The sequence below is a fragment of the Euprymna scolopes genome, chromosome 37, assembly GCF_053919585.1.
Source record: "Euprymna scolopes isolate OS-2025 chromosome 37, ASM5391958v1, whole genome shotgun sequence".
NCBI lineage: Eukaryota > Metazoa > Mollusca > Cephalopoda > Sepiida > Sepiolidae > Euprymna > Euprymna scolopes.
In genome coordinates, this window is record NC_136518.1 from 89,711,324 (window position 1) to 89,729,929 (window position 18,606).

General features: G+C 38.3%; 1 protein-coding gene across 2 annotated transcripts in view; it reads left to right on the forward strand.

Moving 5' to 3' along the window:
• LOC145261282 (FRAS1-related extracellular matrix protein 1-like) overlaps positions 1-18,606 on the forward strand; it is a 277,369-nt gene that overhangs the window by 215,455 nt on the left and 43,308 nt on the right. For both annotated transcript variants that reach the window (XM_080119769.1, XM_080119768.1), the window contains exon 4: positions 14,990-17,590. In XM_080119769.1, the coding sequence (XP_079975895.1) occupies positions 14,990-17,590 (2,601 nt within the window). The remainder of the gene's footprint in view (positions 1-14,989; positions 17,591-18,606) is intronic.

Here is an 18,606-nt window from a genome sequence, read left to right on the forward strand (position 1 = left end):
TCATAACTTGAGTTTTGTTTCTTGGTTTACTTTTGTTCTGTATTCAAGGGAACAACCTGTTTGCCACTGGGTCTTTATCACATAGAATTGACACGAACAATACTCACACAGCTATTCTGTTCGAATACATTCAAGCTCTAAACATTTTATTATTAGACGTCATTACTGCTACTATTTTCTAATCATTTGATTAAAGGTCGTAGTAATTTTAGTATTTATAGCAGTAGCAATGATAATTACGTATCCACTTAAAAACTCTTCGTTTGAAACGATAATAAATATTAAATTAATATTTATAAGTTTTTTCAACAGATGTTTTAGCAAGACATATTTATTTCTATCCTTTAAATCACTATAAAACAAACTGGTATCCAGTGATAACAAAGTCAAAACAAGCATTGTAAAACAATATTTGCAGAAAGATTTATTTTTACTTTAGTTGTAGTGAATACGTCTGGCCCCTGTTCAATTGCGTTCCTTCAGATAAATGGCAGGGTGCCGGCTCAGTTAAAATGTGAACCTTCGTGAAACAAAGTGATTCTGGTGATAACTTGGATTAAAATATGGATTGTACGTTCCTATATTCTAGTTTATGTTAAATAGTAAACTATTTTAACGCCAATACGTAGTTAAAGTAAAATAATTTGTTTCTCGACTGTGCTAATAATGTTTACGCACTTACTCATTTTTTATTATCGTTTATGTTTGAATTCGTGTTTTTAAATATGACATACATAATAAATTCATAACTTGATGCCATAGCTATTATAATTAAATAACTCGCTTGTTATTTCTTCTGCCTTTCACATCAACAATTTCTTGGTTTAATTTGACACTCTTTTCCAAACTTCAAACTTCCAACTTCCAAACTTCTGTATAAGTAACGCAACTTCTCTCACCTGCAAATGCACTTCTGCTGATTGAACTTACTTCTTAAAAATCCAACTTCAAAATGAACACGCTCTCTGAAAAATTAACCCTCTTTTATCTCCAACCAGGAGCATCTCATCTGCATATCAGGTGGTAACATTGCAGGCATATAAAGAGATAAGGCAGCCATTTTTGTTTCTTTCTTCTTCATTCATTTCGTTCCACGACCGACTCGTTGAATTATGTACACGTGCTAGTTAGGTAAGTCACTTGTTTCCCTACTGCTATAATTTTATTAAGGTATTGTTTTAAGTTCTATTTATTTCTTAGAAAAACGGCAGATTAAATATCTAAATTTTTCAATGTTGATTTCTGGTCATGGCATTCGCTTTATTCGTTGTGAATTTATTATTTGCTTTTAATGCAATATTTTTTTATTTAAAAACGCAGTGCAGATTGCTGATATTTCGAAATGAGACAAATTCTGCAGTGAATTCATTATGGTAAAAATGTGACGTTATAATTGTGATTGACAAACGGACAAACGGAAGAACCCCTATTCATACGGGATAATAACAGTTGTTTATATTCGTCAGTCTAGAAGACTATGAGGTTGCGCCTATAAAGTTGGTTTAACACCGTTTTCTGTGGCTGAATAAGCCTAATTTCGATCTACATTGTCGGTTGCAGACGTCGCAGGTGAAGTCCGGTGCGTTGTGTTGGTGGTCTGTTGAATTTTGTTGACTGGCATTCCTAAATAGTCTTTTGGTCTCCGCCCGTTCTGCGATGGACCTTTCGCGAGTGGTCAGGCATTTGGTTACCGTTTGTCTCAAGATGTTGACAACTGTAGCTTTGGGATTCCAGCTGGTACGATCAATATCACGTGCTTTCATGACGCGTTTGCACACATCGACATAGCAGATGTAAGCACGACCAATTTTCCTTTTGCAAGTAGTGAGTTCACTGTAGGGAATGTATTTTGGAATCCGCCCATTGTCCATGTGGTGCACATGGCCTATCCAGCGTAGGCGTCTTTGGCAATAGATAGTAAACATGGAGGGGATACGAACCTTAGCGAGCAGAGCATTATTTGTAGCTTTGTCTCTCCAAGAAATTTCAAGAATTCTCTGCAGACTATGCACGTGAAATGAGTTCAGTTTCCGTTCTTGATAGCTGTAGGTTAGTACATCCTTCATTGCCGTACAGAAGGGTGCTAATGACAGATGCCATGTAAATCTTCACTTTTGTGTAGATGGTGGGATGTTTATTTTCCCACACCCGAATTGACAATTTTGCAAAAGTGGCGAATGCCTTTCCGATGCGCTTGTTGGGTTCTACACAGTGATAGGCTGTCTGAGGCTAAGACCAGATTTATAGGAATTGATGGACTTTGTTTAGCAATGCCCAGTCATAGTGATGATGGGAGATGATAAGGTTCCTTAGTTCATGACCTGGGTTTCCTCCAGGTTGATGGTGAGGCTGAATTCTTTGCAGGCATTGGAAAACCTGTCCATGAGTCTTTGAAGTCCTTCTTCAGTGTGAGATGCTACCACCGCATCATCAGCAAACAGTGGGTCCTTGATGGTAACTTGTTGGAGTTTAGTCCTGTACCGAAGGCGGTTGATGCAGAAGAGCTGGCCATCCGATCTGGAGCAAAGGTAAACTCCATCTTCTAAGGAATTGAAGGTATGTCTCAGGAGAAGGACAAAGAAAATGCCAAACATCGTAGGAGCAAGCACACATCCCTGTTTGACACCACTTTTTACACTAAATTCAGCAGAGGAATCTCCGTCAAATTGCACGGTGCTCATCATAACGTCATGAAATGACTCTATAAGGCTCAGGAGTTTGGGAGGATCCATCTCTATTGACTAGATCGAATGTCTTAGTAAGGTCAATGAAGGCAAGGTACAACTTGCAATCTCCTCAGAATGATGAGGGCAAATATTTTGCCAACGGTGCTCAGTAGTAAAATACCTCTATAATTATTGCAGTCGCTGTGGTTCTCTGTATTCTTGTATAGGGTGACTATGTTTGCGATTCTTGTGTCCTAGGGAACAGCGCCTTCTTCCCAACAATGTAGTAAACGTTGATATAATGACTTGAAGAAAGAGGATCTTCCGCTTTTGATCACTTCACCTGAAATGGAATCAGTACCTGGTGCTTTCCCCTGTGAGAGTTTGTCAATCGCTTAGAGACATTATCGATGGTGGGTTGTCTGGTATTGTGCATAGTGTGGGGTGCAATCAGGTTCGCTCTGATTTACTTTGTTTTTTTGTTAAATAGCGCTCAGAGTAGTTTTCGACCCATTTGTCATATTGTTTGGATTTGTCTGTAAGAATTTCTCATATCTTGGACTTCAGATTAGCAGTATTTATAGTGCTTGGGCGGGTTTTATTGATGCTGTCATACATTGCCTTAGCGTTTCCAATATTTGCAGCTTGTTGGGTGGGAGTTGTATAGTATGTTCTAGTACTCATTTACATAGTCGCGTACTGTTGACTTTACTTTGTTGCAAGATGTTCGAAGGACTGATAGTCTTTAATTGGGTTGTCCTTGTATTCCTGGGGAGATTTCCTCTTGAACTCAATGATGAATCTAGTTTCTCAGAGTTCGTATCATGCCAGTCATTGTTTTGTTCACACTTTCTTCTCCCATAAGCTGTTATTGCAGTAGAGTATGCGACTTTCTTCAGATTTTTCCACATTTCTGAGTGGATATAATCAACTGCGAAGTTGGTCTCAAACTATGTGACCCTTTCTTTGGTGTTTGGTCTTGGTTAAATCGATCTTTGGCTTTCCAGCTTGTTTTGGTGCTAAACAATTTCTTTGTTTGTAGTTTGACTTTGCAGCATACGAGTGAGTGATCGGTGTCACGGTTAGCACTGTGATAAGTTCTAGTGACTGTGAAGTTTTGTAGGAACTTCCTCTTTGTGGGAATCAGATCGAGTTGGTGCCAATGTTTTGATCTTGGGTGTCTCCATAATACTCTGTGATGAGGTTTTGTGAAGAAAAAAGTGTTCATTACACAGAGGTCGTGCATTGAGCAGAGTTCTAGTAATTTTTGTCCATTTTCGTTGCACTTAGCTACTTCAAAGTTTCCTAGGCAGGTGGGTCAAGCTTCGTTGCCATTCCCAACTCGAGCATTGAAATCACCCATAACTATCAGGATTTCATGATTTTTAAAATTTGAATGTAAGTGTCAATTGATAGACTTTGTTTTAGCACTGCCCAGTCATAGTGATGATGGGAGATGATGAAGTGCCTTGGCTCATGACCTGTGTTTTCTCCAGGTTGATGGTGAGGCTGAATCCTTTGAATGCATTGGAAAATCTGTCCATATTCAGTGTAGAATACATCTTTTGTGTCTTCAATTGCTAAAATAGTTGGTGCATAGACACATTAGAATGATAGGTCAATCTGTAGTGTATATATATATATATATATATATATATATATATATATATATATATATATAGTGACATGCGGGCAGTAGCGGTTTGCCCTAACTGGACTGTCGAGGAGAGTTTGGGACCATGAAGCCAACACTGTGCTCTCTGGTTTTATCTTCTTTCTTCCCTTGCCAAAAGAAGGTGTAGTCTTGGTATCTGAGGCTCCTTGAAGCTGTGATACGGGTTTACTGCAGGCAGCATTGTCTGTATGTAGCCGTAGTAGTTCTTTATTGATAACAGCGGTTTTCCGCATGCCAAGGATGGAGTGGAGATCATTTGTTAAGCTGGACAGCATTGTGCTGACATTCAAACACCCGAGCTTGTGTGCTGGTTTCCTTTTGGGTTCTGTTTGATTGCTTGGTGCATCGGTATCTGTCCACCATTCAAAAGATACCCTATTTCCCATGCACTCCATAAGGCAGTTGGCCAGTGGCGGGACAGCACCTTACTTACTGAGGGCTGTTCACCTTAATGAGGATGGTAGCTTTCTGATGGGATTTAATAACCGCCGTCAGGAATAATCTCTGGCATTAACTGTACACGAATCAAGCTCTGGGCTTATAACTGGTAACTGCCATTCCTTTGCTTGGTTCTACGATGTTTAACTGAAGTTGTCTCTCCAGGGCACAAGCCTGGGCATTTATATGGAGAAGTTGAGTTGCCAAGCATCAATATCCCTCTCTCTTATCTCGCTGGTGTACTCTGGAAGAATGGTGAGACTAATACGTCTGGGACCAACTTGATCTCAGTATCTGCCGGAGACAGTGCGAATTACCACTCTGACCTTGTCTGTTGAGCTATAGTCCGAATTTCTTTGCTGAACCAACAACTAACTACAATGTAATGGCGCACCCTCACATGGTTTAGCTTGCCTGCTGAAGTGCAACGTGGAGTCACATGTGAGATATTAGGAGATGGTTGAATATTAGTTCACCCCAGAGGGTACAGCAGCCGAGCTATAAAGGTGCTACTTCTTCCAAAGCCCTCTATACGCCAATAACATTTTAATAATGCATTTATTCACCATTAAATTAAAACATTAAAATCAACCTTCACGGGGCAGGGTTGCTGCCCCGTTAAAAGTATTAACTTTGTGAATCTTTTGCAGGATGTTTTCCTTGTGGTGATATGATGTAAGGCATATACTTTAATCGTGAATGACAGGAGATAGCTTCCCCTCACACTATTTTTGAGAATTAACTCTGCCAAATAAAATATCATTAATATATCTTCTGAAGAAGATATATTTGTTTCAACTAGCTAAGAAATTTTGGCTACGCTATTCGAGAATTAATTTGGCAAGTCGCTTTACTGAACGTGTGTTCGTAGTTGGAGATGGTAGCTATTTAAGTGTTAGGCTTTCAGCGTATCTTTCGACATCTCTCTTGAGTGGTTCTACCGTTTGGCATTTATATCAATCCGCCAATCATCTTGTGAGGAGGAACTCATATTTATTACACCAGTTATTTGGTCTAATCAATTTTTTCTGAAGTCAGAATATACTTTTGGATGAAATTTCAAAATCAGGGTAAAATTCTAAATTTTCAAATATATTTTGTTGTCTATCGGATAAAATATTTAAGATTAGTTCATCCGTATGTTTGTATTATATATTCCCTCATCATCACATCATATGAAATTTATTTTTTATCCATAGAAATTACTTTTGTTCAACTCAAGCAAAGCAACAAAGACCAATAGGGTAATCGTATGTTTCTAAGGTTTATGGCGTCACGGCAAAGAAACACTCATATTAAGCAGGAGAATACACAGCTATGGAAGGTTGAATGTGGGTAAATTTAGTTAGGATATTATGGTAGGTTTCAAATTATTTTGCTTATCTGAAAGAGTATTTTGATAAGTTACAAATAATACTCCTCAATGAAAATAATAGTTACCTGATTTATAATGTCAAACATGATCTCTTGAGGTAAATTACAGTGTTGATCTGTTACGCTTAAGACTAAAATAGTGTTTTCATATTTTAACAAAGAGTCCATATGCTGTAAGATTTAATTACGCCATCCTCCTCTAATCGAGGATTACTTTCACACAATATAAACATCTTTCAGCCCACCACCTTTCGTATTGTAACGTTGCTGCTCCATATTTATTTTTTAAAAGCACTAAATAAACACATGTAACATGACATCTTTCTTTGCTGAAGAGGTTACACTTATTAATGCCTGTAATGTACTTCAACAGTTATGCGTGACGTTGCTTCTCATGTATATGTGTCAGGTAGCCATGATATTTGAAAAAATTCATTGGTAACTCAATAACCTGGTTTCTTTACTTGGTTTCTTCGTTTGGCAATAGCTCGTCTCAGAATTTGACTGGCTGTTTCCTCCAATAGAATTAAACATAATGAAAACTCGAACCAAAAGGTGTTTTTATCATTTAATTGTTATTGCTTACTCCCACATGGTTCTATCTTCAGTCGGCTCCCTAAAGCATCCCGTTTGGGGAATAAAAATACAGTATTCTCTCGCTTGTCAAAATGAAATTAACGTCTCCCGTGTTTAAAAATATCTTATTTTATTTTTATATATCGTTTTCTACACACTTTATTATTTTTTAAATTCTTTATTGCATTTTCAGCCCAAACAAGACACAGTGCCACTTGGATGGGGGTACTATCTGGGACATAAATTGAAGAGATACTATGTGGGAAGTTGAGCAGTAAAATGTCTGTTTACATTACACTTGATCTTCTGCATATCAGAACAGTTGGGGAAGCAGGAACCCAGAAAGGAATTCCAAAGTCTAGGAGGTCTGAGGTAGAAACTATTAGATTAAAAGACTTTCTAACATCTTTCAGGTAATGTATCATCAGCCATAGCTATTAGTGGTTAAGAATGTTTCTTGTAATTATTAAAGGAATGAGCTGAGTCTTGACAGCATTGAACATTACCATCCATTTTTGGCCCAATTCAACCACAGACCGTAGGTCATCCTCCATGGTTTTTGCAATTGCCTTGAATATTGTTAGACAGTGTAGTGTCGTCAGCAAATATATCCATCTCAGAGTCAATTTTATCAGAGAGGTTATGTAAGAATATTAGGAATAGAATTCTGGCGAAAGAACTGACCCATTAAATTATCGCCCTATTAGCCTCCTCCCACTTTTTGCCAAAATATTTGAGACCTTAATTAACCATGCTCTAGTCCAGCCCAGCACCTTACAGATGCTAAACTTCTGACCGACCATCAATATGGATTTAGACAAGCCCGTTCCACGGCAGACATACTCACTGTAATCTCTGAACGCATATACCATTCACTGGACAAAGCGGGAGAGGGTAGAGCGGTAGCTCTAGATATATCTAAGGCTTTTGACAGGGTATGGCATGAGGGTCTCCTCAGGAAGATTAGATCATACGGTATCACTGGTAGAATACTTAACATAATTAAATCCTTCTTAGATAAGAGAAAAATCCAGGTTGTCCTCGACGGTCGTACATCTAAACAATATGATATAAATGCGGGAGTGCCCCAGGGATCTATCCTTGGACCTCTGCTGTTCCTGATATTCATAAATGACCTCCCCGACAAAATTGCCTCTGAGATGGGTATATATGCTGATGACACCACACTCTATAGCAGGCACGACAGGAAAACAAATGAACATATATCTAAAGTAATGGCAGAAACACTAGAGGGTGACCTCCAATCAGTAGTGGAATGGGGACAAAAATGGATGGTAACGTTCAATGCCACCAAGACAAAACTGGTTTCATTCAATAATTACAAGAAACCTTCTCTACCACCTATAGCAATGGCCAACGACTCTTTATCTGAGAGTACGTCTCTCAAGCTCCTTGGCCTAACGTTCACAGGAAACATGAGTTGGAACAATTACATCGAGGGCATTGCCAGGGCCGCTGCAAGGAAGGTGGGCTCTCTCTACCGTGCTAGAAAACTTATAACACCCGAAAGTATCCTGTACCTCTATAAGGCCACTATTCGCCCATGTATGGAGTATTGCTGTCATATTTGGGCCGGTGCATCGGCTACTAGTCTCTAGCTCCTTGACAGGGTTCAAAAGAGAGTCGCAAATCTGATAGGCCCTAAATTGGCATCTAAGCTTCAGCCTCTGTCCCATCGACGAAACGTTGCATCTTTCTGCCTGTTCTACAAGTATTATAATGGTGAATGCTCTGAAGAACTGCAAGCACTTGTGCCCCCACGACGTGAACACCCTCGACAGACCCGACAAGCTGCAAAATCCCACCCCCACACTGTAGAGATCCCTAGATGTAAAAGATCTTTCTACTCCAGTAGTTTCTTCCCCAGAACTGCTAGACTTTGGAATTCCATTCCAGGTCACTGCTTCCCCAACTGTACTGGCATGCATAAGTTCAAGTGCAACGTGAACCAACATCTCGCTGCCCTAATCCCTACATAGTACCCCAGTAGATGTTTCCCCTGATAGTATCCCCCTACACCAAAGTGGCAATGTGCCTTGTTTGGGGTGAAAATGTAATAAAAAGAAAAAAATGAAATAAAAAATAATAAAGGTCCAAGGATCGACCCCTGAGGTATACCTGCATTTATATTATATTCGTTTGACATACAACCATTGAAGCCAACTTGGATTATTCTCTTGTTTAATAAGGATTTAATTATGGTAAGTATTCGTCTAGTAATACCATATAATCTGGTTTTCATGAAAATACCATCGTACCATACTTTGTCAAAAGCCTTATATATATATATATATATATATATATATATATATATATATATATATATATATATATATATATATATATATATATATAGGGCTACTGCCCTTCTATCTCCTGTCTTATCTAGGGCATGATATATACGTTCAGAAAATACAGTTAGGATATTTGCAGTAAAACGGGATTGCTTAAATCCATATTGTTGGTTGGACAGATGTTTAGGAAATGTAAGATGGTGGACTAGAACATGATTAATTATGGACTCAAATATTTTGGCAAAAAGAGGGATGAGGTTAATAAGGCGATAATTTAATGGGTCAGTTCTTTCGCCAGAATTCTTTTAAACTGGTATCACAGAAGCAGTTTTTCAGCAGTTTGGAAAGCAAGATTCGTTAAGGCATTTGTTGAAAAGTTTAGAGAGAACTGGAGCTACCTCAGTGGAGCATTTTTTAAGTACAGCCAGGATGAGATAAGGTCCACATGCTATTGAGATGTCTAGGTTTTTTATGATGCTTAATGTACTTAAGAAGGGGTGATTTTCAGATCATCTAGTCTGGTTTCTGTAACGCTAAAGAAAAATCAGGGGTGGAGAGTGATTTGCTGAGTCCAAGTAGAGTTTAAGGTAAACTGACTACAAGCATGTTAACTTTCTTCTTTACCGTGCAAATAACCTCATGATTGTTGGATAATGGATTAATTGTAGATTGTACAGAAAAGACGTTGCTAGCCATTCTTTGCTTTGCCATTATTTTGAGGGCAAGTGCTCGTGGGAGCTTCAATTTATAGTCCCCCTCGCCAAACTTTCATGAAAAACACTCGTTAAACTGAAACCAATGTCAATAATTTTCGCCACTCTTTATCTGTGACTAAACCCAAACATAGAGTCCATGAACAACGCTTCTTTCTAAGAACTGCACGGCTGTGGAACTCTGTTCCATTTTTCTGCTTTCCATTGACTTCAATTTGGTCGTCTTCAAGTCCAACGTAAATAAGTTCTTAGTGAGCCGTCCCCTTAAGTAATCCAATGTACCAAATTTCCACTACTAACGATTACTACGATCTTGTCCCAATGACCACTGCACACTCATTAACCCCCATTCTTGAGTAGCGCCCGATACTTGATAGGTGATGACTCCTATGTAAAAAAAATACTACACTGGTCTAGATTTTCCAGAAATCACGAGTTCCTAATTTATGCGCTTCGGTGCGTTTTCTGGTGGCTCTAGTATATTCTCTCTTAGCTGTTGCTATTTTTCTCAGAATTACTTCTAGCTTCTATAAACTTGTGTCTGTTCGTACTGGACTTGTGCCGGATAAATATGCATGTTGTCTTTGAGCTAAAGCAGCTGTGCAAGTATAAGTAAACCATTTGGGAGAGTAAGGTTTGCTATAGACCTTCCGTGTGGGAACATGTGCTTCAATTGCCGCGTTGAACTATTCAGTGGTCTCATTTACGCACTGTTCCACAGGAAGAGAGAAAATATTTCCCCATGGGACATCTCTGATGTGATCTTTAATGGCATTCCAGGCAGCCTTATTACCTTATTATAGTCCCTTGTCATTTTGAACAATGGATCTTCAACCTGGGGTCAAGAGTTTAAAGTGATGTCTGTCATTATCACAGCATGATCAGTATTCTCGAGTGGACAATAAACATTTGTTACACTACCTCAGGAACTGTTGTCAAAAATAGATCCACAATTGAGGTTTGCTGGTCCTGACGATCTGGGAGATGGGTTGGGAACACTACTATTTGTGTCAAGGAATGGGATATAGAAAAGTTATAGATGGTGCTACCAGCTGTGGTTGTGTTGTTAGAGAAGCCAAACCAATTACTGTGGTGGGCATTAAAGCCACCAAATACATATATTTAGGCACTAGTACCAAGAGAGGGTGCTATATTAATGCTTTCGGAGACATGATTGATTGGAGTACAGTCCTGGGTCGAGGGAGAGTAATAAAGAATATAAGTAGCTTACGCTATGTTGTAAAATTAGTCTAAAATACATGAAGGCTTGGTTATCTGATTCTTGTTTAGATTCCCTAGTCATGAGGACAGTGTTAGGAGTATAGTCTCCAAGTACGTGCATGTATTTCTCAGAGCCCTTACTACAAAGTGGAAGATAATCAGACATGTTAAAAATGTTAAAGGGGATGGAGAAGTGCAAGTTAGTTTCACTTAGCGCTAAGATATCCGGGAAGTTTGCTAGGAGAAATGATTCTAAATCATCTAAATTAGTTCTAAGTCCACGGATATTTGAAAATGCGAGCCTCAAGAGAGGAAGTGAATCGTTTTTCGAGTATGTGTCCGTTTTGATGGTTATTTTGGACTGAGCTGTCATTTCATTTTATTTCCTTGTTTAAGTTTAGGGTGAGAGGTGCTTGATAAAGCGGATGTGCAAAGCCACTATCATGCAATACAAGGTGACTATCAGCCTACTCCTCATCTACAGGAATGTGGCCCCGAGAATGCCCACCGGAGATGAGTGCAGGTTCCTTTCCATGTGCGATATGGCATTACAAGCACCTTGATATTATACAACTGGTAATAGAGCAGCCTCTCTAAGCGCTACCAAAGAATTAGGGCTCCTATAGTGTCGGTTGGAATACAGCAGCCAGACAAGATGTACAACCGGTACCCTCAAACCTGTCAGACAAGTGTGACCCAGTCTATTCATGTAAGCATACATGGTAGACAAACAGCCCCAAAATGCCCAGGTTTAGGGGAATGAAATGAGGTGGATGTAGGGGATTCCTTGCATCACCTTAGTCAGAAAACAAGACTAAACACTGGGTGTCTCTAATGAGTCCCTGTGATCGCACCTCTTCTGGCTAATAGGTAAAGGAGTGTGGAAGCAGGGCGATAGGCAGAGGCTATCTACTCCTTAAGCAGTTTAGGTTTGCAAACCGGTGATTTAATCGAGTCACCAGTAATATGGCTGAGTCAACCAGGTCTGAGCAGGCCCCCTCGTTTGGTGTCAAGACGTACGAGGTCAGTGGCACAGGTTTAACATGGGAGTTTTTCTTCTCCTAGATGAATGACCTGACCAAATCCACGGTTCATCAGCACCAAGAAGGTTAGCTCTATTCCTGGTTTCAAAGCCAGATATTTCTACGACCTTGCATGGGCGGTTTGGATTAGTTGAGATAGTATCAAAGATAATTAGTATCTGCTGTGAAGTTACACTCCTCAAAATAGGGTTAAGATTGGAAGATGTGGGTAGTTACACGTTTGGAGTTGAAACACGGGTGGGGGAATGCATGAGTATGAGGTGTAGCTTTAAGGCTAATATCTACTAGAGTTCAACGAGGATTTTATATAGTTTGTGGACTAATAAATATATTGGAAAAATTATAGTATAAAGAGTTGCGGTACAGTTAGAAATGAGCTTCAGGTGTTAGTTTTCATGTAAAGACAATCACCAGTACTTTGGCTCATCTAAGGGAAAGAAAGAACTTTTGCTACTTAATATAGATCACTTTAAATATAAGTACAAATTATGGCCGATAACTATCTATCTTATTGATAAGCTATAGAATATAGGTACAACTTATAAAATAATGCATGCCTTATCAATAGATAAATATAGATATTAAGTATTGATTTTTAAAGGTCATCCTTCTAAGGTTAAGGATTGGAAGGACCGAAAATTATATTACTTAGTGACTTTTCTAAATCATAACCTGTCAAATGAACCAAACCTTGAATTTCAGATGCGATCAAATCTCACTCACACATTACATTAGCCAATATTATTAAGCATAACCTACTTATCAAATATTTTTACTGTATAAGGATCATATTTGCAAGATCTGCTACACAATAGAAAAACATTCGTTATTTATCGAACCGATACACTAACACAATATGTAATCGACGATACTGAGTTCATTTTTGTTTCATTTTACATCAGGGTAAAGTCTAAGAAATCAAGGGACGCCTTCCTGTGGCTAAAAGTTGATCTCTATATGACATACAGAGGTATACAAGGATTCAACTTTTATGTTTTAAATGTTAACTTAGTAAAGAAGTGAAGAACATTAATTTTCCTCTCCGCTTTGACCAGTTAACTATGTGATAATATAGCTTTTTGTGATCTCTTGATTTTACCAAATTCCAGGGCAAGAATTTATCTAGTCTGGTCAAGTATGTAGCTAAGTACTGTTGCTTGAAATGACATCATCAAGAGAGGGTACATCATTCTCGTATAAAATAATGTATTGCCTGGCAAGGAGATCTTGTCTGATACTACATTCACTTTTTCTGTTCTCAGTCAGTGAAGAAAATCCAAAGTACCCCATTGTGTGGAGTAGGATTTCCTTCACATTAAAAACAAACGTTGTCTCAAACTCTGCCATCGTGGGGAGGCAAATAAATAAGAATATCTCTTTTTTTTCATTTCTTTTTTACCGAGCGGATACTCTATTTTATTTTATAACTTGAAAACTAAAAATTATAGAAACTAAAAAATTAGAATAAAAAATATTAATGTTGGGTTTAGAGCTTAGAGTAGAAGTAATAAAGTAATCTTATTCATTGCTAATTAATAACTAATGAGTCTTTAAATCGGTGACTATAATAATAACATCGAAAAATGTAACATCTTTTTCTGTCATATTTTACAGAATGTATATTATATTTTATTTATCACTTTAAAATTATAAAACATTAAAAAATGATGTCATAGTAGTCCTTATTTATTAGCATGCAATACCGGATGGGATTATTAATTTAAGAAATGGGTATATTCTTTAACCTTTCAATGGTTCACAAGGTAAGCTGCTATTTGAATGTCAAGTTTAAGTGACACCTACAGGTCAGTTGTGAATTCAGTAATACGGAAGCCAGCGAAATACGTGAGTTTTGGGGAAGAGAGATACTCTTTCTTCTTGGTGACACTACAAGAAAAACAGGCGGGTAAAAGGCGCCGGAGAAATATTTAGTTGGATGCAACGAGATAATTTATCTATCAGTTTATCTATTGGCCTGTCTTTATCTTACGCGAGAACATACGCAAACATTTGTGACTTTGACGTGTTAGGTTTCTCCTGGTTTTCTCTGTGACTTTTTCCTTTCTGATTAATAAACCTTTCTGAAAACTAAACATCAACATCCGAACAAATGTGTCTACGGGCAATTAAATCTGGATTCTCGACGACAACCACTAGTGTATAATGATTTATACACACGGCATGGACAACTGAAACTAATATACGAACCGAACAGATTTTTATTAATGTTCTGTACTTGTTAAATTTTTACTCAACTTTTTTAATTTGAAGTTCGGTTTTTTTAATTTATGAATGAAAAATTGTAGTGTGATCTTGGGTTAGATCTTTATTTAATCATGCCGATTTTGTAATTCGATTTTTTGTAGGCCATGATCTTTCAAATAATATTTTATAGTATATATAATGTAAGTACTGAGATTTTTAATAAATATCTGAGTGTACTATACTACTTTCGAAATTGAACAGTAAAAGCATAATTAATAGAAGTACTGGAGGAAAATACGAATTCTTCATATGTAATAGATAATATTAATTTATAAATCAACATTGTTTTAAATTAAATGGCGTCTTGAATTAGAACTTTATCCGATATGCATCATGTTATTTACTTCTTTTCCATCACAAGAAGATGTAACACAAGAGTAAAATCAGAGCTCCTGAATAAGGAGCACTCAGACCTATTAAAATTGTCTTGGAAGCCCCGACAGCATTCCCTGGTAGGTGCGATTCATATAGAGAGTAATTTACTTAGTCCCCCATATAGACGAGAGGCAAATGTCTGGGAGGTTGAACCTCCTATAACTGTGCAGAACGTCATTCCTTCTTCAGTCAACTGGGAAAAGGTTATTTTAAAAATGTCTATACTGTGTTGCTTTGGAACCGAGGTAATTTACATATTTTACGAAATCATGATATCGCAAATAATGTTCTTTATTGTTTATCTATTTTGCCTTTCATATATTTTCAGGTATATCCAAGATGGCTCCGAGGTTACCATGGACGGTTTCTCGCTCACCCTAACTGACGGGATTCATCGTGTTACAAAAGACATCAGTATTGACATCGTACCGATTGATGACCAAGCACCTCGGTTGCGAGACGGCCTCAAGCCTCACCTGATTGTTTCTGAGGGCAACGACGCTGTCGTAACCCCTTCGGTCCTTTCAGCGAAAGACGATGACACTGACGATGAACTGCTTACCTTCCTGATCGTCAAGCAGCCTGCACACGGAACTATCAAGGTTAACGGGTACACAGTGACGAAGTTTACACAGCAAAACATTAAAGATAAAATCGTCAAGTTTCACCATACGGGCGGCGAGATTGGCCCGACCCCGCGGCAAGACAGTGTCACTTTCATTGTGTCGGATCAGAATTATGCATCCGCTGTTGATCTTCCAATCTATGATTTGAACATTACTATAACCCCTGTGGACAACCAGAAACCTGAAATCCTGACTGGGAACCCCATTCTTCTCCAAGAGGGCAAAAACTTCCAGATCACAGTGGAAAACTTAAACGCCGAAGACATGGACACTTTGCCGAGGAGTATTCGTTTCATGATTGTGAAACAACCCCAATGGGGTTATTTGGAAAATACCAAACCAAACCCTGGCTCAGAGAAAAGTAACGCTGGAATCCAGATAAACTCGTTTCGTCTGCAGGACGTTATCGACAAATCTATTAACTATGTCCAGAGTAATCACATTGGCGTCGAACCGCTTTACGACACTATAGAGCTGTATGCTATGGACGGTAAGCTTCATTCGGATACGAAAACCTTGCCCGTAAACATTGTGGCAGCGAATGACGAAATACCGGACGTTATGCTGCAGGACTTTGCCGTTCTTGAAGGAGGGACAAAGATTATAAACCAATCGATCGTCGACGCTATCGATCTTGATGTACCGAAGGACCAGTTGAGCTTTTCTATTTCGAAGCCTCCTAAGTTTGGGGAAATTGTTGTAGTGTTACAATCAAAGACTGGAGATGTTGAAGCACCAGTTGGCGTCTTCTCCATCAAAGAGCTACAAAAGGGGCTGCGACTAAAGTACAAACATGACGATTCAGAGAACTTTCACGACCGTTTTGTCCTCGCGGTTAGCGATAGCAAACACACCGTGAAGAAGATGTGTAACATCACCATCATCCCTGTGAACGATGAGAAGCCGAGCATCATAAGAAACAGCGGACTTAATCTCGGCCACGGTAACTTTGGACTCTTAACGAACCAAATTCTATTGGCTGAAGATAAAGACACTGATCCTTCAAGCCTGAACTACGTTCTCATTTCGTTACCGAAAGTTGGCAGCCTACAGTTTCGAACGGAATCCGATTATCCGCCTGTGCAGGCCCGCTGGTATGAGTTCGAAATGGGAGCAAATTTTACACAGGATGATATCAACAACGCTCGGATACGATACATCCACACCAGTGATATTACCCAGACAAAGACAGACCGGTTCACGTTTGTCTTAACCGATGGAGTAAACAAAGAAGAACCAGATACATTTGAGTTTCACATAAAGAATTCACAATCAGCTAAAATCGCATTGCTCAATAAAGGGTTAAAAATCAAAGAAGGCGCTCGGGCAATCTTATCGACAGACATCCTCAGCGCGTCCGATCGTAGTACGAAAGCAGAAGAAATATTGTTCACAATTACAAAGGCGCCGACTCTTGGCCAACTTGAATTTATCAATGCTCCCTTTGTACCGATTAAGGGCTTCACTCAACTCGATCTGGCCGGTGAGCAGGTGGTGTATAATCATATTTCGAAAAGTGACATAACTGAAGATTATTTTTCATTCACGGTAACTAATGGTTTAAAGTATTCCAGAGATGACCAGCTTCTTATTTATATTGAGTCGCAGGATGAAATGCTACCAACACTGGAAGTAAACAATCCGATCGAGGTTATCCAGGGTTCGGAAGTAACTATAACCACATTGCACTTAAAAATTACAGATTCTGACACATCAGTCCGAAATCTTACCTACAAAATCGTCAAACAGCCTATCTATGGGCATCTTTACAACAAAGACGCAGTCATCTTGCACTCGTTCACCCAGTACGACATTGACCGCGGTCACATCTCTTATGCTAATGATGGCACCCACGCAGGTCTCGATCACTTTCTATTTCTGGTTACCGACGGCCACCATAATGGGTTCTATACGAACACATCAATGCAAACCCAACCTGTAGTCTCGAACATTTTCATCAAGTCCTTGTCTCATGACGCCCCCCAGTTACAGGTGAACCGACCCCCGGAGAATTTGGAACTCTTTGGCAAAGACAGATACGGATTTAAACTCAGCAGTGAATATCTTAAGGCTTTCGACTCCGACACAGACAACTCCCATCTGTTGTATGTTATTACGAAACGACCTGAACACGGCCATATTGAGAATACGGCTGCAAAGCGCTACGTTCACCGGAGGTTCACACAAAAGCACCTTGATGATAACACTTTGCTCTATATTATCAACCCAAAATCAGATGCCGTCAATGATAGCTTCAGTTTTCGCCTAGAGGATTTTAACGGAAACACGCTTGATGACCAAAAGTAAGTAAATGCAAATAATTCAATATTTTCTCTATCTATTTATATGATATGATATATGTATATATGCTTAAATATTTAAGCAAATATTGCTAAAAGCAACATAATTCATGCTTGATTATACCTTTTTTAATTGTTTTTGATTTTTGAAAGACAGCTCTGAACGCCGTATGTGATTTCGTTAAACTGAGACGTTTTGTCGTTCTATTGTAAAAGGATTTTTTTTCTGAAACTTCACTGATTCACTGTCGTTGAAGTTTCGCGGGTTAACATATGGCGTTCTTGATCATACTTATGAAGCATTAATTAATCTGTTTGATTTTTAAACTAAAATGATTACTAAGAAGGTCTTTTAAAAGGTGTAATTAAACAGTAGAATTATGTTGAATTTAACACTGTCTTTTTAAATAAAAAATGGCTTAAATGAAAATAAACACTATATATATATATATATATATATATATATATATATATATATATATATATATATATATATATATATATATATATATATATATAAGAAATTTTGTCTGTGTGAGTTCGTTCCCCATGATTTCGGAAACGGCTAGGCCGATTATTTTGAAATTTCACATAAGGGAACTTGATGTGTCTGGAGGTGTTCTTACGTGGGTTTTGTATCGGATTGCATCTACTAAGTATCCAAAGTCAATAATCCAAAAAATCTAAGTTAACACTTTTATACAATTTAACATCATAAGTGGCTTTGAGAAGTATTATCACCACACAAGGAGAATGGCGCAGCTTTTATAATCAATTGTATGTTCTTTTTTATTAGATTTTCACCCCAAACAAGGCACTTTGCCACTTTGATATAGGGGGCTACTATCAGGGACCTAAACTGCAGGGGTATTATGTAGGGAGTTTAGCAGCAAGATGTCTGTTCAGATTACACTTGAATATGTTACAGTTTAGCAGCAAGATGTCTGTTCACTTGAATATGTTACTTGAATTACACTTGAATATGTTACTTAAATATGTCAGTAGAGTTGTGGATGCAG